The sequence below is a fragment of the Anabas testudineus genome, chromosome 24 (genome assembly GCF_900324465.2).
Source record: "Anabas testudineus chromosome 24, fAnaTes1.2, whole genome shotgun sequence".
In the NCBI taxonomy this organism is placed as follows: Eukaryota; Metazoa; Chordata; class Actinopteri; order Anabantiformes; family Anabantidae; genus Anabas; species Anabas testudineus.
Genome location: NC_046632.1, coordinates 15,866,526 through 15,892,129, shown reverse-complemented (window position 1 = coordinate 15,892,129; position 25,604 = coordinate 15,866,526). Strand labels below are relative to the sequence as shown.

Sequence of the window (25,604 nt, the reverse complement as noted above, 5' to 3'; positions counted from 1 at the left end):
TTTCAATGCAGATAGATCGTTTATTTGAACAAAAACAGAACACAAACATTTTTGGCAAGATGACAGATTCACCGATGCCCGTTAAGACTAATAACTTCCAGTACACGGTGAAGTCAATAGATCCTTATCAGAATAAGAACAGCAATATTTGTCATGCTATAGTGAAGCAGTGCACAACCATCATTTACATTACAGAGCTACTACTATAAATAATTAACTTCTAGGAGCATTATCTGTACTAAAAGTTTGCTTCAAGACACAGAGGTGAATAAATGTTCATATCAAGATATACAAAAAATATTAGTGAGAGCTAATAGATCTCTGTACAGTCATGAACATCTTTGATTCAGCATTTTCCAGATTATATCTTTATACAACTTGTTATAATACAGTTCTAGATACTGTATATTGTACACTGCCAGTATTTAACACCATATATTCTGGTATTGTGGGTTGAATGGTTGAATCTGAACCTGGTTCTGTACACATCTTTAAAAAAGGAATGAAATGATGATCACTTGTTCCCCACAAATAGTCTAGATCTTAAATCTACAGCATGACAGATAAGAATGTTAATTTTGTTTGTGTTAATTAAATATCACAAAGAGAAAGTATCAAAGGAAGATACAAGACATATCCTTGTGTACATTATACTGCAACATATTAAGAATTAAAATGCAGACAGTTAATTTGGGATAAATCAGGGACCCCTCAAGTCATAATCCCACTGCCTGTTGAACTCTGTAGTGTTAAAACCTTTAATCTGAGAGTGAACAGTGCAGATTGCAGGTGCAGGAGTTTAAGCTGATGACTTGATGGTAGCAGATGTAGTTGGTACCTCGTCTTCCTCTTCCTCAGAGAAGTGAGGAACAGATTTCTTGGCGACCACGTTGTCAAGCCTCTGGCCCATTAAATATGGGTTGACACTCTGCAGACAGGGAGACAGAAAAACATGAGATTACAGACTGTAAGCATGTACGTAACCTCGTAAGACCTGAGTCAATGGAAGAAAATCTTAAAACACAATGCGAGAAATGTTTTGTGGTTTGTTAGCTTATTCAGAAAATGCAGTAAAACATCTAAATCATTGAGTTTCAGAGTACATCGGTTCCTTCAGGGGTAAGTCTCAGTGCTGCTGATGTGGTTTCTCAGACATAATCAGACACAGGAAGAAGGGAAAAAGACAAATACTGTACCCTTTTTCTTCTTTTTGGTCCTCCCTTCAGTTTCTGGTACAAAAGCTCCTTGTTCTGAGCAAAGAAATAGTTTTTAGACAAAAAAAAAAAAAAAACATGTATTAGTTATTTTACTGTCAGCTCATTAATTCCTGAGTTATAGTCAGCAAATTGCCAGAAAGCCTTTTCAAAGAATCAAAACACTCTGAAGGGGACTTCCTCAGACCAGAACTACCACAACACAAGCTGAAGAACTCATATTGTGACAGACTTGTTCTCAACACCCTGAGGAAAAATATATTATATTGTGAGAATAAACATATTATATTGTTCAGCTGATCATCCTGTTGTGATTTAATGGACAGGATTCTTTTACCTGGTAGAAATGTCTCTGTTATGGTGTTTTAGATTATTATTACTTAAAGTTAGTTTAAACCGGAGACCTCTGTGTTGATAAGGAACATTTACCTTTCACGTTTTAATCTATAATAAATCACTTAATAAACTTAACAAGACTTTAAATGAACCAAACAAATCACACTAACAACAAGAGAATAATTTTTACAGACCACCAATATTTTTATTGTTGTCTCTGTACTCACCCACTTCGCCGGGACAGCGTAGTCATGCTCCGGATCAAACAGGTGCTGGTGTTTCTGAAACTCTCTGCTGAACTCGGCTGTGTCCGGAGCGTTTTCCAAACACCCGTCTGCTGCTGTGTGATATGACACAGAAATGACTGATGATGCTTTTATTAAACGTCATGTTCGAGTCCTGGAAACGGCTAAAAGTTGATTAAAACTTAGAAATGAGTTTTAGAAATAAGAAGTAATCAACTTTTTAAACATTTACTTTAAAATAATGTTCTTAGAATTTGAATTTGCACCTGTCTTTCCCAGGGGACATGGGTTGGGGGGATCTGGGTACCCGTGGTCGTCACTGAAGTCTTTGGGGACATTGTCTCCCGTCAGCTCAGCCACAATGTTGGGGATGTTCCCATAGGGGCCGAGATGCTGCAGCCCTTCGTGAGCGCCACCTTGTGGAGGAAAGTAAGAGCTGCAATCAGCATCAATTAGAAAGATGCTAAATCATTTCCAGCTGCAGCAGAAAAAGCCCAAAACACAACAAACCGAATGGAATTTAATTTATTTCATATTAAATTAGGTTTAAACACAGAATGTGACAGAAACATTGAGGCTGTGAACAAAAAGCAAATACAGTAAAAGTAAAGTGAATTAATACTAAGTGAATGGGTTTAAATGGAAATTATATTTAATTATATTAAGAAAACCATTTCCTCCCACTACAGCCTGGACTCTACGCACCCTGGATGCTCTGAGGACCCACTATGTTGGTGGCCTGATGTGCGGGATACTCCACCCGCGGCCGAGCGATGCCCAGCTGCTCCATGACGCCGTGCAGGAGCCGCTGGATGTCGGCTTCGGACACCTGGTCCGCCGTGCGGGGGCTGCGGGCTGGAGCCAGGCCGAGCTGGAGACACAGGAGGAGGCCGAGCAACGCGGAGCCCATGTCGGTCATCTGCATCAGAAGAACGGACAAAGACGGACAGGGGTGTCATCATGTGCCAACACATGGCGAGAGAATTAAATACTAAGATCAATAAGCTGCTTTAATAGGAAGTTTTAATGATATCCGTCCTCACGATGGTTAGAACATTACAATAAAGCCGTGTTGCGCCACTCACTGTGTAAACAGAGCGATGTAAACAGGCCTAGTCTATAAAAAGACCATGATACGTCTGAGACATAGAAATCCTAATTTATATTAGAACCGGTATTTAGTGTCATTTAGGTGAACATATACTTGATTTTACTGTGGGAAAAGATCACAATTTACATGAAAAGACATCTCTGTGTTATTTCCTTACCGTGTCCGTGCTGATGGAGTGAGTTGACTTCTGTCAAGCTGGACACATAGAAGAAAACCTGGCTTCCAAAATAAAAGACTGCTCTAAAAACACACGGCAAAATTGACTAAATCTTTTTAGAAATCGATTTTACGCGTTTCACTCAAATTTTCAGTCAATTCAAAGTCAATTTAGCCATTTTCTAAACGTGCATGATTTATTCTCGAATGCTTTGCCTCTATGATTTACTTTTCTATTTGTTTTATTTTGTAGGAGACACTTGATTTCCGGTGATCATCCTGCAAAAGGATTCAAGGCTCAGATGCAGTTGCTAGGAAACCAAGCCCCTGTTCTGAGTAGGTTCTTATCACATCATCCAGAACAGAACCACAGGAACCGAGAGCATTTAGTGTTTTGTCTTATATTTACACTTTTAACCAGAACTAGTTAACTTTACTAGAAAAAACTGTTTTAGTCCTGAGAAAACTAAACTACAGCAAACAAACTATTCATTTCAAGGCATCCAGGAGCAGGCACTGACTATAACACTAACCTTTAACCTGCTAATATTCTATGAAGAAATAATGTAATGTGTGTCCTCGTGTTTAATTTACATTTAGTCATTTATCAGAAGCTTTTAACCAAAGTGACTTACAAGTGAAGTACAAAGCAAACGAATACCTAAACCACGGAGAAAAACTTTACTGTAAAGTTATGTAAAAACTTAATTTAATGAGTTGAATTAACTCAACATTTAATTAATTCAACTCAACATGCTATCAAGTTTTAACAGCTAAAAGAGCTCAACTTTAAAAGTTAAATCGCTGATGTAGAAGTATCACCCACACAACATTGTTGTGAGATAAATAGTCAAATATACATTTATTAAAATAAATAATGTTAAAAGATACATTTAAATTATTTGATTTAAGACAATATATAAAGTGAAAATGCTGCTAAATGCCTCTCGGCTCTTTAAATGTTATAGTGAGGAGCGTCTTTTCCAGGGAGTGAGCTGCAGTTTCCCCACAGCAGTGAGCACAGGAGAGCGGCCTGCATCGAGACCTCGAGTGAATCGGGGGAAACGCAGATCTCTGCAAACAAAGAAAATCTGCTTACTTGCATTTCATTGTATGTTTTTTAACATTAAATCCACAGTGAATGCAGCACAGTTTTGATGCCTGATGACTTATTTGCTTCCAAGCTGCCATTATTCACCTTTTTAGTCTCTGCTGCGGTGTCTTACAGGAGTCTTTCCCAACAGGACTCGAACCATCCAATACATTCACTGCAGGTCTGACACCGTCATCTATTAAGGATATCGTGAATTAATAATTAAAAAGAAGATTCTTCATTGCAGCTTCTCTCTTCCTGCATTTTGTGTTTTACCTGCAGAGGGCATGTAGGTCCTAAACAGCAAGATACTGGGGAAGTTCTCCAGACCAAGGCTTCTTCTGAGGCTAGGTTTGTCTCCTGATGTGGACCCCTGGCTCTGCTCAGAAACTGGAAGTGTGACCTTTGATCTACCTTGAATCCAAGACACCGTCTTTGTAGATCGCATCACTATACGTATTTGATAAAACAGAAGAGCATACAGGAGGTTTAGGGCAGATCCATTTTTAAATCTTGTTTGTGCAATGATTATTTTGACCTTTACCTTTGAAACTGTGCCTCTTTCTCTGACTGCTTTTCTTTGAATGTGCATGTTTTGGAAAATTGAAATTAATCAGAAAGCTCATACTGTCCATCACAGACTTAGGAATCACACCTGTCAAATATAGCAAAGATCATAACAATACATCAAATTATGTTTAGATGTTGTGCAAGGTTAAACTGCTGCTTTGAGTGACGGGTTTATTACCAAATAAATGAGGATTCTCTATGAAGGTGCGCAGGAGAAGAACCCTGAGTTCCAGTCGTCCTTCAGACATCTCAGTCTTGTTTGGAGGAGGTAGAAGACATGGAGCAAAGACGGTAGCGAGATTGGAGCTGGTCATCAAATTTTCAGCACATCTTAAAGCAGTGAAGAGGAGGAAGAGGAAAAACACTCATCATCATCATGTCTCTTCAAAATGTGTGTAATCCAGGTCTCTGCCTGGTTCTGGTTGTATCTCATCCACTCCAGTCAAACACAGTGTGAATCATGAGATGTCCGTTCATACCTCTGGGAGACTTTAGAGAGGAAGTCAAACAGAAAATGCAGCGAGGAGCAGTTTCTGGCAGGTAACAGACAGGACAGCAGCTGGAGGGCTGACGTTCTGTCCTGCTCGTTGGACTGGGCCTGGGCCTTGAGCAGAGCTTCGTGGATCTCAGGGGGAAACAACGGCTCCGGTAGTTCTCTGCAAAACTGTTTGATGAGAGTAGCAACATCACAGGGGAGCGCACTGGTCAAACACTCCTCTCCTCTGTTCAGCTTGGCCTGAGAACAGAACGCATCATGATTTATCTGGTCACAGTAACAAAGGAGTCACATTACTGTTCCCCCTAGAACCACTGAATCTGTTTCTTCATCTATCCCACCGAGTAGAGATAAAACACCAGTGTTTGCACAAACCACCACACAGCTCTATTGCTCCAGTACCTCCTCTATGTGTAAAATAAAAGTCTTACCCTAAGTGTCTTAATTCGAGGAAGAGAGCCTGGCTTTCGGAACAGGCCTACAGTCCCAGCACGCTCCAGAAGAAACGAACAAGCATCCACCAAAAAGCTGAGAAACAAACATCAGTTTATCTGTGACCGTGTGACAAGTAAACATTTCTCTGTGGTGCCGTTTCTACTCACCACGGCACAAGACCAAACTCAGGAATATATCGCCGGGATACATTTTCTAGAGGAACACCAAAGATCTTAGAACCACTGACGGACAGTCGCTCCTTTTTCTTCTCAAAGTTCTTCACAGTTATCCCATAGAGGACTTGCAGGTGAAACCGAATCACATTTCTATCGGTGACCTTCATGGTTCAAATTTGACTAAGAGGTGTCACAAACCGTGTAGTTCAACTGGTGTTTACTGTCATCATAAAATCTGTAAATCACCTGCTGAAACCACAGAGGACCAAGCTCAGATGTGCTTTGTTATCCTCATTCATATCAGCTGTGACAGGAAATGAGAACTGATGGAAGAGTGGTGCATTCAGGTGACATGGGAAATATGGAATGTTTGCTTTTGGCTTGAAAATAATATGAACTTTAACTTCAGATTCCTGCCTGCAATACCCGCTCTCAAACAGTGCATCACCAAAAGAAGGCTGTATGTGTAGTCAAGTATTAGGCATGATGCAAATAATGCACGGTGCAGCTGCCTGGTGTAGAGGAAGTAGCTGAATTCAAAACCAGCACCTCTCCTATGTTGGAACAATGTTGAAATAGACTCTCTGAGATTGTTTAATGTCATTTTTTAGACATTTGTTACATGTTTGTATTTGGTGCTTTGCATCTTTGTGGTAGTTTTTTTAGTTTATTCCCTATTCCCATTTCCTTGTGCTTGCTCATTGTCAAAATCAATGTATTTGAATGAATATATACAATAAAAACATACAGTTTGCTACGTGTACGCTGAGACTGACTCCAACACTCCAGATTACTGTTAAAAGCAACTATTTTTATTACAACGGTACATGTATATACAGCAAAAGGCACAGTAGAAATACAGATAAAGATGGAAAGTTGGTGTAGGGTGTTTTGGTGCTGGTTGGACGTTTAGAAGCACTTCCTGTGGACGATGGAGGGGCCTGCCTCATCGTACTCCTGCTTGCTGATCCACATCTGCTGGAAGGTGGACAGAGAGGCCAGAATGGAGCCGCCGATCCAGACGGAGTATTTCCTCTCAGGGGGAGCGATGATCTGCAGGGATAGGAGAGAAGGAGCAGAGGTACAGGTTGGTACAAGAACATTTTACACACACGGATTTGACCCATCAGTTCAGCTTGGTAAAGGCTCACCTTGATCTTCATGGTGCTGGGGGCCAGGGCCGTGATCTCCTTCTGCATACGGTCAGCAATACCAGGGTACATGGTGGTACCACCAGACAGCACGTTGTTGGCGTACAGGTCCTTACGGATGTCAATGTCACACTTCATGATGCTGTTGTAGGCGGTCTCATGGATACCAGCAGACTCCATACCTGAGCAGGTTAAGGTAGGAAATGTAAGCATCATAATAACAATTACCAATGATTTTGTCATTTATTACTTGTTTATAAACCAGCCTCCTCTACTTACATATTAAAAATGTAAGCCTAATATTAATTCTGCTAATTAAGAAAAAAGTAAGAATCTCCCTTTGGGAACAATATTTTCCTACATGACACTTCATCACATATAAATCTGATTTAATTCACATGGAGTAATCCCATCTGCAGCTGTGACTCACCGATGAAGGAAGGCTGGAACAGGGTCTCGGGGCAGCGGAAACGCTCGTTGCCGATGGTGATGACCTGACCGTCGGGCAGCTCGTAGCTTTTCTCCAGGGAGGAGGAGGAGGCAGCAGTGGCCATCTCATTCTCAAAGTCCAGGGCAACATAGCACAGCTTCTCCTTAATGTCACGCACGATCTCACGCTCAGCTGGAGGGAGGAGACGAGAAGAGTCACAATTTAAATGAGATAAAACACTTCTAAAGTAATTTATGAGTAATTAAATGGACCCTTTATGAACTCTAATAAACAGATGGAGATTACTGATGCGGCTTTCTCACCAGTGGTAACGAAGGAGTAGCCACGCTCAGTCAGGATTTTCATCAGGTAGTCAGTCAGGTCACGACCAGCCAGATCCAGACGCATGATGGCGTGGGGCAGAGCATAACCCTCATAGATGGGAACATTGTGGGTCACACCATCACCAGAATCCAGAACAATACCTGTTCAGAAAAAGCAGCCAATTGTCAGGCGAAGGAACAGAAACACAAAAAGTTTTTACTGAAAGAAGTGGAGACTCACCGGTGGTACGACCAGAGGCATACAGGGACAGCACAGCCTGGATGGCCACATACATGGCTGGGACGTTGAAGGTCTCAAACATGATCTGGGTCATCTTCTCCCTGTTGGCCTTGGGGTTCAGGGGGGCCTCAGTCAGCAGAGTGGGATGCTCTTCTGGGGCCACACGGAGCTCGTTGTAGAAGGTGTGGTGCCAGATCTGTGAAATAGGATCATGGATGAGAAGTTAACACTCCATGATCTCATTTTCTCATTGTGTACAAAGGGAAGAATCTAGAAGTGTTTATTGAATTCTCACCTTCTCCATATCGTCCCAGTTGGTGATGATGCCGTGCTCGATGGGGTACTTCAGAGTCAGGATACCCCTCTTGCTCTGGGCCTCATCTCCCACGTAGCTGTCCTTCTGACCCATACCCACCATCACACCCTGAGAACGAAACAAAAACACATCTCAGAAGCTCAAGAGGAAGACAAGCTGGACAAGCTGTGTGACAAAAATCCTGTCTTTGGAAAACTTCATGGCTCCTTTCGTTTTCATACCTGGTGACGGGGGCGTCCAACAATGGATGGGAAGACAGCACGGGGAGCATCATCACCGGCAAATCCAGCCTTGACCAGTCCAGAGCCGTTGTCGCACACCAAGGCGGTGGTCTCATCGTCGTCACACATGTTTGCTTGGTTTTTGGCTGGCCTTCTGTTCCAGAGAGATGATGGAAACACAGGCAAAACCTTAGTTTGAGATGTTCAGGAGAATATTTAATTCTAGCTAGGATGTTTCAAAAAAGAGATAATTGTTTGCTTTGAAAACCTTCTGTCACATTGAAATATTTCTGTTTGAAGTGTATACAGAGAATAATTTCACATGAAAAAACAAAGACATGTAATACAGAGAGAAAATCTGTAACACTGTCCAGTATGAAGACACACACGAGTGCTCTAATCTCCTTCCTGAGTCTCACAGCTGCATAAAAAGCCAAAACGAGACATGGCTCACGCCCCCAACACACTCTCAGGTCTATTTTCAGCTTCGCGACCCTTGTTACCTCACCCCCCACCACTGCCCCCACAAACCCTGCTCTATATCTCATCGTTAAGCCGTAGCCAGTTAACAGCTGAGGCGGTGTGTCTTTTGACAAGTGGCAGCGGAGGCCTGGGTCTCTCCTCAGCTGTCGACTCCCCTGCTTGGAGCCAGACCATGTGGTCTGATCCTTCTAGGATCTCTGGCTACAGTCTGCATCACTAGTACCAGAAATACTCCCTTTGTACAGGCTTCCCCTTTCAAACCAACATCTGTATGAAGAATTTATATGGCTGCCGCAGTATTTAGTGTATTGTTTTCAAGGCGCTAAACAGAAACAATATGCAAAAGCATCCATCCAATAAGAGTTTTTGACAGTTTTATCAGAACTCTAAAAGAAAGAAGTAACTCTGTAACACTGATTCTATTTAACTGGTTAAATTCGATATTAACAGCTCTACATTCTATCTGTGTTAACCTCTAGATGAAAATTTATCTCAGCTTATATCAAACTGGTCAGAGCTGCATATCTGCCTCTCCACAGCAAGAACAAGCATCGTTCTTACATCCTAAACCTCCGAGTCAGTTACTAATCTGCGCTGTTAGTGGACATCGATGACCTGTTCACGTATTACAGCACTCCCCGAACTCTTCTACATTATCTAGTTTTCTTTTCTTTTTCCTTTCCACCTTTATCCTCACTCTTAGATTCAAAATTCATTTCAACAACGAATCTTCTACTCTGATCACAGACACAACTTTAAACTTTCTCTCTATGCACATTGCAGCAGTAATTTGTCTTAAAGCAGCAGCACTACTCATCCTTCCTGATACACTCCACACAACCAACAGCAACAAGACTGCAAAGGTACTCACCAAGTTGTAACCACAAGACTGGAGTTTCCACTGGGACAAAGTGTGAGGGTGCAACGGGGTTCTTAAATATGTCCCAGCATCCTGAGGCTGGGGGCCAGTGGGCGGGCACAGGAGTTCACACAAGCCCAAATTAAGTGCTGCTCAGCCAAATGGTTAAGTGGTGGATCCTGTGTCAGAGACGCCACCAAACTAGAGAAAAGTTGGAGATGAAAGAGATTTAACAGATGAAAGAAGCAGTGGTGTCAGACGCTGAATGTTTTCATGTTGATATTAATTATTAATTAACAACATTTAATGACATTTGAGACAGATGTGTAGTTTGTACTCTGGAATACTGTATCTTAATAGTATTTTACATGGCAAAATACTGCCTAACAGTAGATTGATGGTGTCAAAATGCTTGTGTGTACTCATTAATGATGAAGATTTCACATTTAAATCAACTTACGCCCTTTGAACTTATTGCTAGAGAGCGTTTGGGACACTTACAAAATCAGTTACTGTAACTACAACATCATCGTGTCATCAACTTTATTTTTATGCAGCCTCTTTCATTCATTCACACTTTGCCCTTATGTCCCTGGGGATGTGTTAATATGACTAAGCTGAAACACCACACAGGGGATGTGGGTGATGGTAACGTGAGATCTTGTCTGAACAATCTGGTTAAGGAGCCGTCTGGGGGGACCTGCCTGTGACAGTGTGCCAGTGTCCTGGCATGTGTGAAGAGGGAGGGGGGCCAAAAACATGCAAGACAGCTGAGAGGCAATATTGTAAGAGGGGGGTGGAAGGGACCTCCAACAGACAACAGATCCCTAGGATGGCCTGTGCAGCCGATGGTGCTCGGCTCTGATTGGCTCCAGTGTCTCCTTTTAGGGAAATAGAGTAGAACAGGTGCCAGTGGCTGCACCAGACTGAGAGCTGAACGGCGAACGCTCAGGCTCCTTATTCGTCCCGCTGTACAGCCCCCGCAGAACCTACGTCCCCATGCTACCCTATCAGGCCTCTGTGAGTGCAGTAGGAATGTAAATATCCCCCACACACCATTGACACTTTGAAATATTCCATTTGTAGCTATACGCTGTAACGCGCCCCAGAGACAGGCGCTACTAACCCACTTGTCTATTTCCATTCCAGGCTTTTACATAACAAAGCTGCCTTCATATCCTGTGTATATCCTGGTGAATCATGGTTTAGATTTTTATCAAGATTATCTTAAAACAGAGTTTTCTAAAGTTTTGGTAGTATGAGATTACATCTTATTTTTTCCTGGAATTTGTTTTCTTGCTGAGCTTGTTCAACCATATCGTGCCTCACTTGCTATTTTAACACAGCATATTCACATATACATACATATATTGTTGTTGTAATTGCTAATTTAACATAATTTTAATTGCTTGATGAGGGGACAACAGTTGAAAAAGGAGTTATATTGATTAATCTGCATTGTCCCTGCAGAAATAAATAGCAGTCTAAAACAGGAATATGATAGCTTTCTAAAACAACCTACTGATTCCTCTATACCAGACAAGGGCTTTTTTTTACACAGAACTCAGACAGTTGAGTTTATCCATCATGTCTCATGTTAGAAATGCATGAAAATAACAAATCAAAGATTACGAGTGGTCATACTTGAACACAGTGTTGTTCTACAAGTAGTAGTAGAGCTAAAGAGTCAACACAGAATCTTTTTCATGTACACATACATTATCTTCTTTACCTAGTCATCTATTTATTTTTACCCTAGTTGATGATGCTTTGTATTTCCATGTTTAATGTTCCACGTTTGGTTCCTTTAACACCAAACCAAACAGAGCTAACATTTAACTACTGTATTTAATCTGATAAGTCAGAGTTGTTGCCACAAATTCTGGTTAAAGTTTGGAGGCAAAAGCATCCTGTTAATTTTTGGATGAAACCGTTGCTGTGTTTTGTCAACAGCTCGCTTCAAGTCAAAGAAGCATTTTTGGCCGAGTCCTATCTTTATCACCAGGTCTTTATCAGGATAAAGCACAGTGGTCTTAAATGGGTCACGGTTTTGAGGGACATTCGTCCTTATACGGGAATGTGGGAAGCACAGGGTTTGTCTGTCCTGACAGCTGGGCCCCTGTCTACCCCTCACCCACTCCAACACACACACATAGACGAGCAGCTGTTAGTAACAATTGCTTCTTAACAGCCAGTCACACTTAGACAAGGCTCTGTTTACCTTTCAGTACACGTATTTGCAGAAATGGTGAAAGCCAGAGCACCAGAGAGACAAGCTGAGACATTGAAGTAGCCTAAGTAATGAATCATCCTGCACGTAAACTTTCACACACATTAGTGGTCAATCTCTTTTCCAGTTATAAAAATGATATAAAACTGTATATTTCTGTAAACATGAGTATTTCAAATTAAGAAACAGAGTCTTTATTAACTTCACGTAACAAAAATCTGTCTGACAACTGCAGCCTGAGTGCAATGTTTTGCTTTCTTCCATAACACCACCTGACCGCTGACACTGAAACTTTGACACTTGCCGAGGAGTGAATTATGGAAAGGAGCCCCTGGCAATGAACAATATCCTGTTCTCAGTGCTGCACTGTTGCCCTCAGAGCCGACAGCTGTTATTGCAACGTGCCACATGCCTGCTGTAAACAGATGACGGCTCGGCAGTGTTTGACAAACTGCATGCTGGCTGACACGTTAATCACAACAATCACATCAGTAGCTATTTTGTAATTGTAAATCATCGTACATGCTCTTGAGAAACTAGATAGGATGTGACAGCAGAGATAAGTTGTCATCGTCTAAAAATATTATTCAAAGAACCAGACTGAGACTAATGTGGAGGCTGATATCTGAGAATTTAAAATGTTTTTGAAGGTTTCCTACATTTGGTTAATGTAGAGCATTGTGAACTAGACATGTTAAGCTGACATATAATAGGCTTGACACTTAATTTTCAAACTTTGAGACACACATATTAAATTTCATCACATTTTGATTCTTATTCTTGGCATTTTTTGCTTAGATAATAGCTGATATGCTATTATAACTGTGCCACTTGTGCCCATACAATATATCTCTTAAAAGCTAATACTGGGTAAAATTTTGACTTTTCAAGCAAACTGAGGAAAATCCTTATTTGCTATTCACCTCTTGTTGAGCACATTAAAAAACATCTAGTAAATTTTAAATTTAGAGGTTTGCTATACATGGCAAGAAACAATCTCCTCCTCAGAACAGCTCTCCTCAGTATCACAGTGCTTTGAATATGTGGCAGGGTTTTACTGAGTGCTGAGACCTGTGTGGAGCAGACACACACAACGCTGCCAGCTGTTCCTCAGATAATGTCAGCTCTATAAATATGTGGGGTGCTTTGAAAGTTTCCATGTCAGCGCGTCATTGTTCTGCACCAACAGGGGATATTCAGACCCACAGGTGTGTGTGTGTGTGTCTGTGTTAGGGTGCAGAAGTGGGATGTTGAGCAATGGAGGTGTTAAATTGAGAATGATGGCAGTATTAGAGGAATGTTATTGTGACACCATGTATAAAACATACACAGACATAAGCTACTATATCATCATCAAATTTGTACTGTAAATCTGATTGATTGTGATTTTAACACCTGATCTGAAGTTACACCACTGAGCTACAAAAACAGAACCAAGAAAAACGAAAGGGAAACTAAACCGTTACACCCGCTCAGTTTATTTATCTGTATTATAACCCATATCTAATATTGCACAGGGTGTAGAGTTACGCAATTAGCATCACAATCAGACCTAACAGACCAGTTGTTCTTTTTTCTTAGACCTTACCTCCATGTTGTCTGCAATAACATCATCAGGGACAATCTGCTTATTATGATTCTAACTCATCCACTGTTCATGTACTGTTCTTTGGTTGTGTAAAGCTGCTTTGTGACAATGTCATTTGTAAAAAGCGCTCTATAAATAAAACTGAATTAAATTGAATTGAATAACACTTTTGAGGAGTTTATCATTTTTGGAAGAAAATATCAGTAAAATAAAAAAATGCTTGTTACTATTTGCACTAAAGTCATGCACTTAAATTTGTGACATATGTGATGAATGTACATTCTACTGTCCAAACTCAGTGCAAGCAAAAGTACAAGAGCTTGATTAAAAAACTCTCCACTACAAGTTTAAGCAGTTGGTAAAGATGCAGCAAACTGAAACCATTTAAAAGTAATGACAGGTGGTTAATTCATAACAGAACATTAACATTTATTAGTAAACTTTTAAAATTTAATCTACAATTGCAAAAGTTCCTAGTATTTAAAACTGTAAAACTGCTTTAATGTAGTGAAAGTAGTTTATATTTTCCTCTGCACTCTAGTGAATAAAGTATTTTAAAGTTGTTGATTATATATAAATAAATCTAAAGTAATCCAGCAGCTCGTTACTCGTTACGTAAAGTAATCCATGTAACGTAACGCGTCAATTTACGCATTCTCAACGCAGCGTTTCATTGGCTAAGCCATAGCAACCGTGGTGAGTCCATGGCAACAGTTGACTAGCAACAACTTATCTTTGTCCGCTATAGCTAGCTAGACAGCTAGTTAGCTTGGAGCTGTCATTTAGCTATTTATTGTCGGGATAAAGTGAATTTAGTCATAATTAAAAAAAAAGCAAACCGCCATCCTTTTAAAATGGAGGACAAAAGGCAACAACTTCGTCCCAAACGCATTTTTGTCAGCGACGTCGACAGATATTCCTCCAAACACATCGCTGAGGTAACTTCTAGTACCGTTGAACTGTTTATGTAGCCAGTTAGCTGTTAGCCTAACAGATAACATCCACTAACCTCCTTCAACAGTTTCTATCCACGTGTGTAGCCGGAGAGACCTCAGAGGATGAAGACGCGTCAGCCTCCTCTGAAGGTGAACCTGCTTTCCAGATAGTAGGAACTGTGTCTTCATCCTCCAAAGGCGGAAAAAGAAGCTTTCTGCTGGAACAGTATGTGGTGAGTGAGTTCAAGTGATTAATATGGCACAAAATAATAAGAAGTATTCTCCTGTATACGAACACGTAGCCTTGGTTAGAGGTGGAAACACCTCTACTACTGCAGCTTTTTATTAAACAGGGATTGTAACAGCTCAAAATAGTGCAACAAATGGACAATGCAAATAAAAAACTATTAAAAATAAGATATACAATGTCTTTTTGTAGTCACCAACTCGAGATGAGCTTCTTCAGCACTTACTTGAATGTGATGTGGTGGTGTACAACATTTCTGAGATGGCTACACAACAGCAGGTTGAAGAAGCAACATGGGCAATTACAAGTAAGTGAGTGACATATGTTTATAACTGAAATGTCTTTATTATACATTACTCTGTTACAATCAGAGATTGCAGTATTAAACGTGGTTAACTAAATTAATGTGGTTAACTAAATTAAGGGTTATTGCTGTTTCCTTAACAGTGTCTGTATATTTTTTCTTTTTCCTTTATTACAGCCCTTCATGCTGAGCTGGAAAACTTCAAGTCTCGGAAAATGTTCATCTTAGTTTCAACAGTGATGACCAGGGCCATGACCAAGCCTCAGAATCCAGTGAGTCTGGGGAAAACGTAGGCATGTTTTCCAATTTTCCACTTGTAATGTGCACAACACACAGCCTAATATATCTCTCCAGGATGAAGCAGATGTTCTGCTAACAGAGGAAGACTTCAGAAGAAAAAGACCAAATCCGAGTTTCAAAAACCACAACCATCTGGAGAAACTTGTGCTGAAACTGGGTAGATGGGTAAAAGTTTAATTATTAGCTATACTGGAATATTTAAATGTTCAGATGTTTAGAGAATAAAGATGAACCGTACTAATTCAGTTGTCCTGATTTTACAGAAAAAGTCCAAACTTACGAGTTATGTCGTAGCTTGTGGTCTTCAGTATGGAAAAGGAGAGAACCTCTTTCACTACTTTTTCAAGGTAAATATTAAGATAAGATAAGATAGACTTTTATTAATCCAACAGTGGGGTAATTCCCAAGTTTACAGCAGCAGAGGGAACAGAATTAAGCATAAAAGGATTATTAAAAACAAAAATCTAAATATTCAAATAATTTGTTGTTAAATTAACAAAATGATAATAATGTCAAACAGTGTACTCTATGTCTGTGTCTTTACATCTGTATTTATACCGAATTCATAATTTTATATATCATCATTCTGACAGGTGTCTTGGTTGATGCAGTTTCCAAAAATTCCCATATTTGGACAGGGCACAAATCACATCCCAATGATTCATGTATATGACCTTGCAGGGTGATTTTCAACTTACAATACTTATCTAAATAATGAATTCTTTCATTACTGCAGAGTTAAACTGACTATGCTGCTTTTTCAGAGTGATCCAAAATATCATTGAGCTCAGGCCAAAGTCAAAGTACATACTTGCTGTTGATGATTCCAAGAACACTTTGGAGGATATTGTGAAGGTAATCTTTATAAATTTTTATAAATAAGCAGGTGGAGAAGGATAGATTTGTAACATTATTGGCTGCATTAGTGGTGTGACACTGGTTTTAACGTTCTGCTATGACGGCAAAAGGACAAAAAAAAAAATGGTGCAAAAAAATGATACGACAGCATGTTGTTTCTATCTTTTTAGATGATAAGCGATAAACTTGGGCCAGGACAAATTGACAAATTACCAGAGGAGGAGGCCATCACCATGAATGCTTTTCAGGTACAGTACTTGATCTTACTGTTGTATTAAGTTACAATCAAGTAAGTTTTATTTGTTACCGTCAGTCGTCTCTCTATTGCACACTTTTTGAGTATGAATACTCACCCAAGCTGTTACAGTATGTACTACAATTGTTATGTGCTGCAAAAGTAAACGTTTGCTTACTATCAGACATAATTAGAGAATATTTTATACATGTACATTTTTACGTGCGAAACTGATGCAGGTTCAAGATTCAGTTGTCTTCTGCTGTCTGGCTTTGGGTGAGGTTATATTACAAATACATTGTAAATTTACAGCTGGCTAAGGCTATAGATTCAGTATGAAAGCTACTGCATGAATAAATTATGGTATCACGGAAACAACCTGCTACTTAGAATTAAATCTCTTGCACTGTGTGTCTCCTCTATGTCTCCTCTATTTCTCTATGTTTTGCTCATAAATACTAAACGCTGAACATAGAGTGATAATAATCCTTGATGTTTGTGTCTCTTATTTCAGCCACAAGAACTTGAGTGTCTTAGTATTAACCTCCGCCTGGACGCTTTTATTATAAAAGACTCATTGAATCTTCACTGGACATCTGAAGCTGGGATTGTTGAGAACATTGAGAACATTGTGGAGGAGTACAAAGATACTAGGCAGTTACTTGTAAATGTTCACACTCATCAAATGAACTCTACATACAGTATATGCAAGGCTTCAAACAGGAGCAGATAAAAGCTGCTGTAATTGTTTTTCCATCTATGTTTGTAGCCAATTAGAATCTGCCTTGTTGGACCTCCAGCTGTTGGCAAAACTACTGTTGCAGAGAAGCTCTGCAGTCACTATCGAATAAACCACATCAAGATCAAAGAGGTCATTGAGGAAAAAATTACACAACTGGTCAGTTAGATCAAATATTCAGATTTTTTTCACAGCTGTATAGAAAATAGATGCTCACAGTTCATTTGTTTCTGTATGCCACAGAAGGCAATAGTTAATGGAGGTGAGCCTGAACATGCCAGTGAAGATGAAACAGCTGCTGCACAGACACAACTGGAAAATATTCATAAAAGCATGGAAATGAATGCAGGTTAGTGAAATAGGACTGATTAATGCTTATAATCCGTCTCTGCTATTAAAAAAAACAACTATCATTTTATTATTAACATCAAGGCTTACTCCTCTGTGACTATAGGGGATATGATAAACCTGTGGTTGGATAGTTTATAGCTTTTTATTGTGTAGAGTAAATGTCTGAGTGCATTTTGGTTTCTCAGCTTTAAAAACCAGTGTTTTGATCCATCAGGTCGAGTGGCTGACCATCTAGTTTTTGACATTTTGCAAGAAAAGCTGAATTCAAAGCCATGCAGGAACCAAGGATTTGTTCTAGATGGATATCCTAAAACCTACGAGCAAGCAAAGCTGATTTTTTTGGGTAAGTTCCATCTATTGTTTTAATTACTTTATCACTCTTACTCCTACTACTTGTTACACTAATGTCTAAACTATGCTTTTTGCTTTTTATTGCTCAGATGAGGGAACAGAGAGCCAGGATTCAAACATTAAAACACCTGTGTACAACAAGAAAATAACCCCAGGTTGATAATTTACTTATAATATGCTTTAATTCACTACAATGTAATAATAAGAATTGGATGTTAGTTTTTGAACCAATTGACTAAACTTTCTTTACTAAAACACCTTATGATCATCATTGTTGCATGTTTTGCAGAGCATGTCATTGCACTTGAAGCAGATGATGATTTCCTGATAAACCGGGTAAAAGGACTTCCAGAGGATGTAGCAGAGAAAATGCATCTCAACCAGGATAAATTTGTTTCACGTCTCAGGGGCTACAGGCAACGCACTACTGCAGAGGAAACCCTGCTGGACTACTTCGATGAGCTTGAGATTCACCCAGAACATATTGGTACATAGTATTTATCAAAACACAAAATGACAAAACATTTTTACATTTTCTGATTTAAAGCAACCATGTCTGAAGACACATCCCGTGGTCGTGGAAAAGATGTTAATCTGTTTCAATCAAACAAATAAAACATCCAAGGAGACTGATGAAACTACCAAAACTGGGTTACGAACTGTCCTAGACATCATTAAAAAATGGAAGGATAGTGAAGAACCATAAACATCAACAGATTTTTCCTTCCTTAATGTCACAGGCATGACAATACCAGAATTCATCAGGCTCAAATTATGAAAGAGTATTTCAGGGAGCGTGACTCGTTTTTTACCCATGGTTTTGCCACCACAGAGTCTAATCCTTAACCAATCTTTGGGTTGTGCTGGAGAATACTTTGCGCAACGGTCAGATTCTCCCATCATCTATACAAGATCTTGGTGAAACATCAATGCAACTCTGAATGAGAATAAATGTTGCAGACGTTGCAAAAGCTTATCAAAAGACGGTCAAATGACATTTTAGAGTGTGACTTTAATGTACAGAAGACATGTCTCTGAATCTTTATCTTGTCTTATTTTTGTCCAGAGGTTAATACAGATGATCCAGAATATAGCGATGTTATGAAGAAGATCACTGAGATAGTGGGGATTCCCAAGAACTATGGTGTGAGTCCAGAGGAGCAGAAAGAGGAGGACAGAAAGAAAGAACGAGAGAGGAAGCAGAGACTGGCTGCAGTGGCTGCTGAGAGGAAATGCAAAAATGAGGCTGCACTGGCTGAGATGGCTGCTCAGTATGAGGAGTGGGTAAGTTAAGAGAAGCTCTGTTGGAGGCAGTGATATGCTCTGAAGACAGAACCTGTGCATACTTGATTTTTTTTTAATAGCAGAAGAATTTGTCCGAGGTGAAGCAACAGGAGTGTGAGCTGCTGGAAGCTCGCGCTCTTCCACTGAGGAACTATCTGATGAAGTATGTGATGCCTTCGCTGAGCGAGGCCATGTTAGAGTGCAGCAAGATCAAACCAGACGACCCCGTTGATTTCTTGGTATGCTCCAGTATTTTCACTGCTGACCCCACAGAAAAGATTCTCAGGTCATTTTAACAAGAACTGCCTTTGTTAGATATGAGTGAACTGATGCAGTATGATGTATTTTGTGTTTTGTATTTGCAGGCTGAACATCTATTACGGAATAAACAAGATTAAAACCAAGTTGGTGAGGAGCTGATACGACATATGACGTCCTCTTTTCAGGACCTGAGGCTGTTCTTGTTCTACAGTATTTAACATAATTAAAATACAGACGAAACAAACATTGTAATGTAAGATGAATAAAGTCGTACATCGATGTTACGAAGAGATTTGATGAAAAGATAGTGAACAGTTTGTCTCTGATTTGTTATTTAAGCTCCTGATCTGTCTGATCCTTGAGTCTCTCCTCAAGCAGAGAGGACACATTTGGAAAAATGAAAATGTCCATAATGCTTCAAACTAAATATTTGCTATTAACAAAAGCACAAAACACATAAGTTGTAGTACAAAATACATTCATTCAAATTCAAATAGTCTTATTGTAATATAATGCACTTTTTCTTAACACACTTCAGACTATCTACACTCTCAGTATGAAGAACTTACAGTTTTTATTGGTCTGTGACTCAGCTCACAATGTGTTATCGAGTGAGCACTTACTGGAAGCAGCATGCTGACACTGGTGTTAATCTCGTCCACTTCTTATTGTCTCACCTGTAAATGCACAGTAGAGAAAAGTTAAAAAACAAATAGTAAAGTTTGTACGATAATTCACAGTGTCTTTATCATATTTCATTCAGATGTCGATCAGATGTCCTGCTGCATATAACCGAAATTCAAAAACAGCTACAAGTCATATAATGAAAACTAAACATAAAATGTGTTAGTTAACATCCAACATGTGGTTCTTGCTTGTTTCAGTCTTTTACACAGATCATAAAATCCCAGTTGCTTATATTAATTAGTTTGAACACTAGGTGGCGCAGCCCCACTGTCTTTTAATCTTTAGAGAAGCATCAGAGAAACTCGTCCATGGACCCAAAACAAGTGCATGTGTTTTAAATGACATTAAAATCTGTTTTCCTCACCTTGTTTTGCTTTCAAACAATAGTCTGGCTGTGGAAAAGGCCTTTGTTCTGAAATCGTTGTAAAATGTCTCATAAACTCAGGATGTTACACCACATCCTTAGTTTGTTGTGGACATTAAAGTGAAAACTGGTGTCTGTTTTTTGTAGTTTGGGACCGAGAAACTGTGGAATCCACCAGCTAATTGGACACCGTCTGCGTACAGTATATGGAAAATAAGTCATGACTTAATAGAAATGTTTTCTGTTTTAGCTTTTACCACAATAAATAGCAGGAATTGCAATTACTGCAGAACTATTGTTGTTCTTGTGGTATTACAGTGTTGCTATGGTTATCCATACGGTGAGGCTACGCAAGGCTTTGAACTCCTACACAACTGCATGTCTTAATTTCTTTTCCTGCATTAATTGGATTTTAGTGCAACAAGCTGTAACCGTAACATTATGTTAACAGCTAATAGAACCAACATATGGATAACATATAAACCAAGAGCTGAATACTGAATGTTCTGGTTCCCGCCACCTTTAGAGAGAAGTTTTGGGAGATATTATTATTAAAACGCCTCAGTCCCAACATGTATTGGACTTATATTCACTGAAAAAGATAACAAATAGATGATGTCCTAAAGTTAAGATGGAAATATCCCATTATTGAGCCTTTTTCCTGGGATTTTTACTACAATAAACCTTTGACCTGTCTAATTAACTAATTAACTCATTATCAGTTATGCCTGTTAGCAGGTGTTACAGGTGTTTAGAACTGAAGGATGAGGAAAAAGCACTGTAATACAAAACGTGACAGAGTGATGGAAACTAATGCTGAGGGTAATTTGAAGGAGGGCAAAAGTTTGCCTCAATCAGCTGCTGTAGAAGAGCTGGCAGGGACTGAGAGGCAGAGTGGTCTGGCAGAACAAATGAAGACAGACTTCCCCTGCAGGAGGCCGGTCCAGCTCTGTCACTGACATTTAATTTCATATTTATAGGGAGAAATGAAGAGATGTTCTGCCAAACTCCCACACTTCCCATAATTCATGTCTTCGTTTCTTCTAATGCATGTTTTTAGCTTATTACTGGCCCCGAACGTCAGACTGCTCCTTCCTCCTTTCCAGTATTTTACTGCTGTTAGAGGACGATATTATTCTGCCTATTACAAGTTATTTTTCCCGCTGTGCACAGGTTAGAAAACTGTCATAGAAACAGTAAAGTGTAATGATTTTGGTAGATTTTTTCTAAAAGTACAAGTACATGTATTTTGATGCTTATTTCCTGCCAATTAAAATCGTACCCTAGAGCTCAGTACTGACGTCCTCCATCTACAGACATCCGGCATTAAAGTGAGAAGAAATGCTGAGAATTCATTGCAAATAGCTGAAGTTGTTTTTTTGTTCTCAGGTCTGTTGGGAAAAACATGACTCATCACAACTGGTCCTGCTTCCTTTGCTTATTAAAACATTTTATAGACTTACAGTAATATTGTAACCCTCCCTAAAAGCACTACAGCAGTACTCATATCAGCATGAATATTATTACTGTCACTATGTTGCTTTAATTACTGTAGAAATCTAAGTATTGCAGATGCAACTACTTACATATAATTAAACTACAAATAAATACAGTAAGACTCTGCTTGTTACTAAACAAGCAGAGTCTTACTGTACTAGGAAACTGGATTCGACAGTGTGCTCTTACTGTCACATACTGTATGTGGGGGATGTCAGCTTATAACTGGAAGGTGGCTGGCAGGACTGAATGTGATTGGCTGAACAAGTGAAAAGCAGCACACACCCCTCCATCGTCAGCATCACCATTGCGCCCTTGCACATAATTCTGATTGGACCAGTGGAGCAGCTCAGTGACCACAGGCCCGTTGGCCAAGGACCAAAAACAACATGTTTCTTAATCATGTTGTCGTCCCTTCGTCATACTGTAGCTCTCATCTGGTGGTCCAGGACGCCATACTGGGAACAGCTAATAAAAAGGACTCTGAACCCTGACTGGTCGCAGCCAGAGGTCACTGTCTGGTCCACCACATGGAAACCATTTTATCCTGGACGCCAGAAATAGGAAATAAATGAAGACTTTCACCTGACCAAGCGAGAAGGCAAGGTCTCATTCTGTGGTGCAGGGCGTCGGCCCCACAAGGAGAAATACTGAACATGTATGGTTTCCTTAACGTTTTCATCCACCTAGCACTCAATTCATCTTCACTTTGAGCAGCCTGGTCTGAAATATAGACGCTGCACTGATGCATCACTTACGAGTGACAGTTACTGTACCTGCAGTAGTCTCTCAGTCGTCGTGCGTGAGTGTTGCTGTTTATAGGAAATGTGTTGTCATCCTTTCCATACTGTATTCCAGCCAGCAGCTACTGTAAACAAGAGACAGAGGGGAGTTATGTAAAAGAAAAGGGAAACGTTTGTTCTGTGTACTCCTGTGACACTTGGTGCCAAATGGTCTGCACACAGGGAAGAGGCGGAGTGAGGCCTGTGGTGGTCTCAGTTCACCAGGCTTCCAGTCACAACAACCAAAACATCTCTCTCTCTCCCACACACACACACACACACACACACACACACACACACACACACACACACACACACACACACACACACACACACACACACATCATCCAACAAAAACAAATACTACTGCTAAACACAAGTTGGTAAAGTGTGTGTGTGTCTGTGTGTGACACCACAATCTACTGTAGTCCATATGGCCGCCATGTTGGGGTCAGAGGAATGTGGAGTGTGAAGACAACATATGTAGGAGTGTGTATGTGTGTGTGTGTATGTGTGTGTGTGTAATGATAGCAGTGAGATGGTTCACTGCACCTCACTGTCCACTTAGCATGGCATGTAGGTGTGTGTGTGTGGTCCCCTTGTAACATTTAGAACAAGCAGCAGATGTTCAGGTGACCACCATGTGGGCAGTCCATGCTATTTGCATTGTGTGTGTGTGTTCTTGTGAAGACGTGCTACACTATGCATGCAAACCAGTCACCCACATGGGGTCCAAAAGGTCAACCATCATGTGCTTCAAACACGCCACAAACAACGTATCTGTGTGTTTCTGGTAAAAATGTGGTTGTGGTATTTTTCCAAATGATGTCCACATTAAGTCAGATAAAAACCTGCAACCAGGCAACGGCAGCATTTACAGCAACGTTCCAGGAAGGAAAACATCATGAGATGTTGTAATTGTCTAAAGACCTTATTATTTGCTTTGAAATTTGTCCTCGACTCATCACATGGGTCTGAAGTCTGTTTACTGAGTCTTTTGTGTTTCCACAAAGCACCAGACGAAATTCGTAATCCTTTTTTAAAACCATGTTATTGTGAACGGTGAACAGCAACTGTCAGAATATCTTTAAAAAACAGATTTTGTCTTCCTAACCGGCCCAGTCTGGTTCAATCAGCCACAATTTTAAGTCCTCTAAGTGCCAAAATGAAGCATAATATGTAGTATTAAATAAAACTGTTTGTGAGAATGATAATATTCTTTTTAATCTGTTAAAACAAATGTTATATTCTGGATACTGAGCCCAGTTATCCTTCACTATCAATTACTGCTTCAGCATAGTAAAACTTCCTTAAAACAATCCTATCTCCTCTCACATCTTTGTGTTGAGTTAAGAGAGAAATAGTTTTTAAAGAGGAATTTGTTGCATTTTCCACGTGTAGTCTTTTGTAATTCTCTTTGTTTCCATTTTATGTTCAGATGACAGATTTGTTACAAACGTGGAGCTAACACAGACCAGATGGATTTCTGCAGGGAGGTTTTGCAAGACCCCTTTTTTCTCCTTTTCAGCATGTGCACTTCTGCTGTTCAGGCTGGCAGGTCGTTGTGTTTCTGTGTGTGTTCGTCTGCATGTGCGAGGTTTGCATAACGAGTTTATGACTACAGTATGGGGATATTTACCATAAGAGTGCTCTGGATGTTGTGCATGACACAGCTCTGCACCCCGGTCACTGCACGCGACTTCAAAATAAATGCTTATAGGAAACAAATGTGACCGTGGAGGAGGTGTTAAACCAGTAATTTCTTATTTATTCTTGTAAAATAGAAGGAAAATCACATAAGGTGTTATTGTTGTGAACCTCCAATATGATTGCCACATTGACCGCTCACGTGCCCACTTTGGGTCAGGCAGGGGCTGCAAACTGCGACCAGCATTTCTCTTAATCCTCTTAGAGCATCAGATCAAGTACCGGAACTTTAAGTCCAACTTCTCCAGGGTAAACAGAGCCTCTCGATCAATCACAGATACAAATATCAGAATGGTTTCCAAAGGCTAATGGGAACCAGATTCCTGGAAGCAAGTGTGAGGAATGTTTGGAAAGCAGGAAGATGCAGTTTAAAAATGAAGGAAGATGTGATGTGTGACGCAACTTAAAGAATTACAGGCAGAAAAAGGTTCAGCTTGGTTTTCCATCAGCACGTACAGTAGATTGTCTGTATATATTAATCAACATGAGGAATAAAAAGGTCTTTTACATATGAATACTTTAAGCTCTGAAGAATCAAGCTGTCTTTGGCCTAAACACCCTGAAAACCATTCCCCAAGTTAAAGGGATCTGACTCACTGAATGTGCTGTGTAGGTGGATGGTTGGGAGATTTTAAATGTCCCATAATTATGTCTGATTGCCTCAGGGACCCCTGGCTCCTCCAGACCACAGCGGTACAGTTGCTATCACGACATTCGAGGCCGTGTCACATTTACAGCTTGGCCATAATCTGCTCCCCATGGAAACGATTATCTGTGTTGACGTGATTTGTGTGTTTGTCACATTTCAATGTATATTTAAACTAAATATACTACTACTATTCAAAAGCGATATTAATGTTCAGTACATACATTTAAGTTCACCTCTGTGTGTGTGAACTAAAATGTATGTACTGATATATTCTCTGCAAAGATGTAAAATGACAAAAGTATTTTATCACTAGCAAGTAAAAACCAAGAAGCAGTGAAAGATTTTAATGCATACATGTGGGTTTTTATTCCTTCCATGT

General features: G+C 39.9%; 4 protein-coding genes across 7 annotated transcripts; 1 reads left to right on the top strand and 3 right to left on the bottom strand.

The window, feature by feature from the left end:
* Positions 1–11: 11 nt before the first annotated feature.
* LOC113149414 (neuroendocrine protein 7B2) lies at positions 12–3,111 on the bottom strand. 2 transcript variants are annotated; one of them, XM_026341527.1, is made up of 6 exons: positions 3,064–3,111; positions 2,501–2,714; positions 2,062–2,211; positions 1,778–1,890; positions 1,197–1,250; positions 12–928 (listed from the first exon to the last, which is right to left on the bottom strand). In XM_026341527.1, the coding sequence occupies exons 2-6, from the start codon at positions 2,712–2,714 to the stop codon at positions 800–802; spliced, it is 660 nt and encodes a 219-aa protein (XP_026197312.1). In that variant the 5' UTR covers positions 3,064–3,111; the 3' UTR covers positions 12–799. The 2 variants fall into 2 exon arrangements, with proteins under 2 accessions (XP_026197312.1, XP_026197313.1); XM_026341528.1 differs by having other exon boundaries at positions 1,778–1,887.
* Positions 3,112–3,906: 795 nt separating this feature from the next.
* LOC113149474 (rho GTPase-activating protein 11A) lies at positions 3,907–6,109 on the bottom strand. 2 transcript variants are annotated; one of them, XM_026341617.1, is made up of 8 exons: positions 5,824–6,109; positions 5,653–5,749; positions 5,205–5,461; positions 4,904–5,055; positions 4,700–4,810; positions 4,432–4,605; positions 4,261–4,351; positions 3,907–4,136 (listed from the first exon to the last, which is right to left on the bottom strand). In XM_026341617.1, exons 1-8 carry the CDS (start codon positions 5,997–5,999, stop codon positions 4,025–4,027), a joined length of 1,170 nt encoding a protein of 389 aa, XP_026197402.1. In that variant the 5' UTR covers positions 6,000–6,109; the 3' UTR covers positions 3,907–4,024. The 2 variants fall into 2 exon arrangements, with proteins under 2 accessions (XP_026197402.1, XP_026197404.1); XM_026341619.1 differs by having other exon boundaries at positions 5,205–5,389.
* Positions 6,110–6,642: 533 nt separating this feature from the next.
* Positions 6,643–9,975, bottom strand: actc1a (actin alpha cardiac muscle 1a). 2 transcript variants are annotated; one of them, XM_026341066.1, is made up of 8 exons: positions 9,869–9,975; positions 8,515–8,668; positions 8,273–8,401; positions 7,978–8,173; positions 7,737–7,898; positions 7,414–7,605; positions 6,984–7,165; positions 6,643–6,885 (listed from the first exon to the last, which is right to left on the bottom strand). In XM_026341066.1, exons 2-8 carry the CDS (start codon positions 8,641–8,643, stop codon positions 6,742–6,744), a joined length of 1,134 nt encoding a protein of 377 aa, XP_026196851.1. In that variant the 5' UTR covers positions 8,644–8,668; positions 9,869–9,975; the 3' UTR covers positions 6,643–6,741. The 2 variants fall into 2 exon arrangements, with proteins under 2 accessions (XP_026196851.1, XP_026196852.1); XM_026341067.1 differs by having other exon boundaries at positions 8,515–8,665; positions 9,869–9,966.
* A 4,462-nt stretch (positions 9,976–14,437) lies between these two features.
* LOC113149163 (adenylate kinase 7-like) lies at positions 14,438–19,837 on the top strand. Its single transcript, XM_026341065.1, has 18 exons — positions 14,438–14,612; positions 14,696–14,842; positions 15,049–15,163; positions 15,338–15,432; positions 15,515–15,625; positions 15,724–15,807; positions 16,054–16,142; positions 16,225–16,315; positions 16,489–16,566; positions 17,068–17,217; positions 17,323–17,451; positions 17,536–17,641; positions 17,858–17,986; positions 18,084–18,149; positions 18,284–18,481; positions 19,061–19,278; positions 19,359–19,517; positions 19,644–19,837. Exons 1-18 carry the CDS (start codon positions 14,529–14,531, stop codon positions 19,674–19,676), a joined length of 2,082 nt encoding a protein of 693 aa, XP_026196850.1. The 5' UTR covers positions 14,438–14,528; the 3' UTR covers positions 19,677–19,837.
* Positions 19,838–25,604: the final 5,767 nt, after the last annotated feature.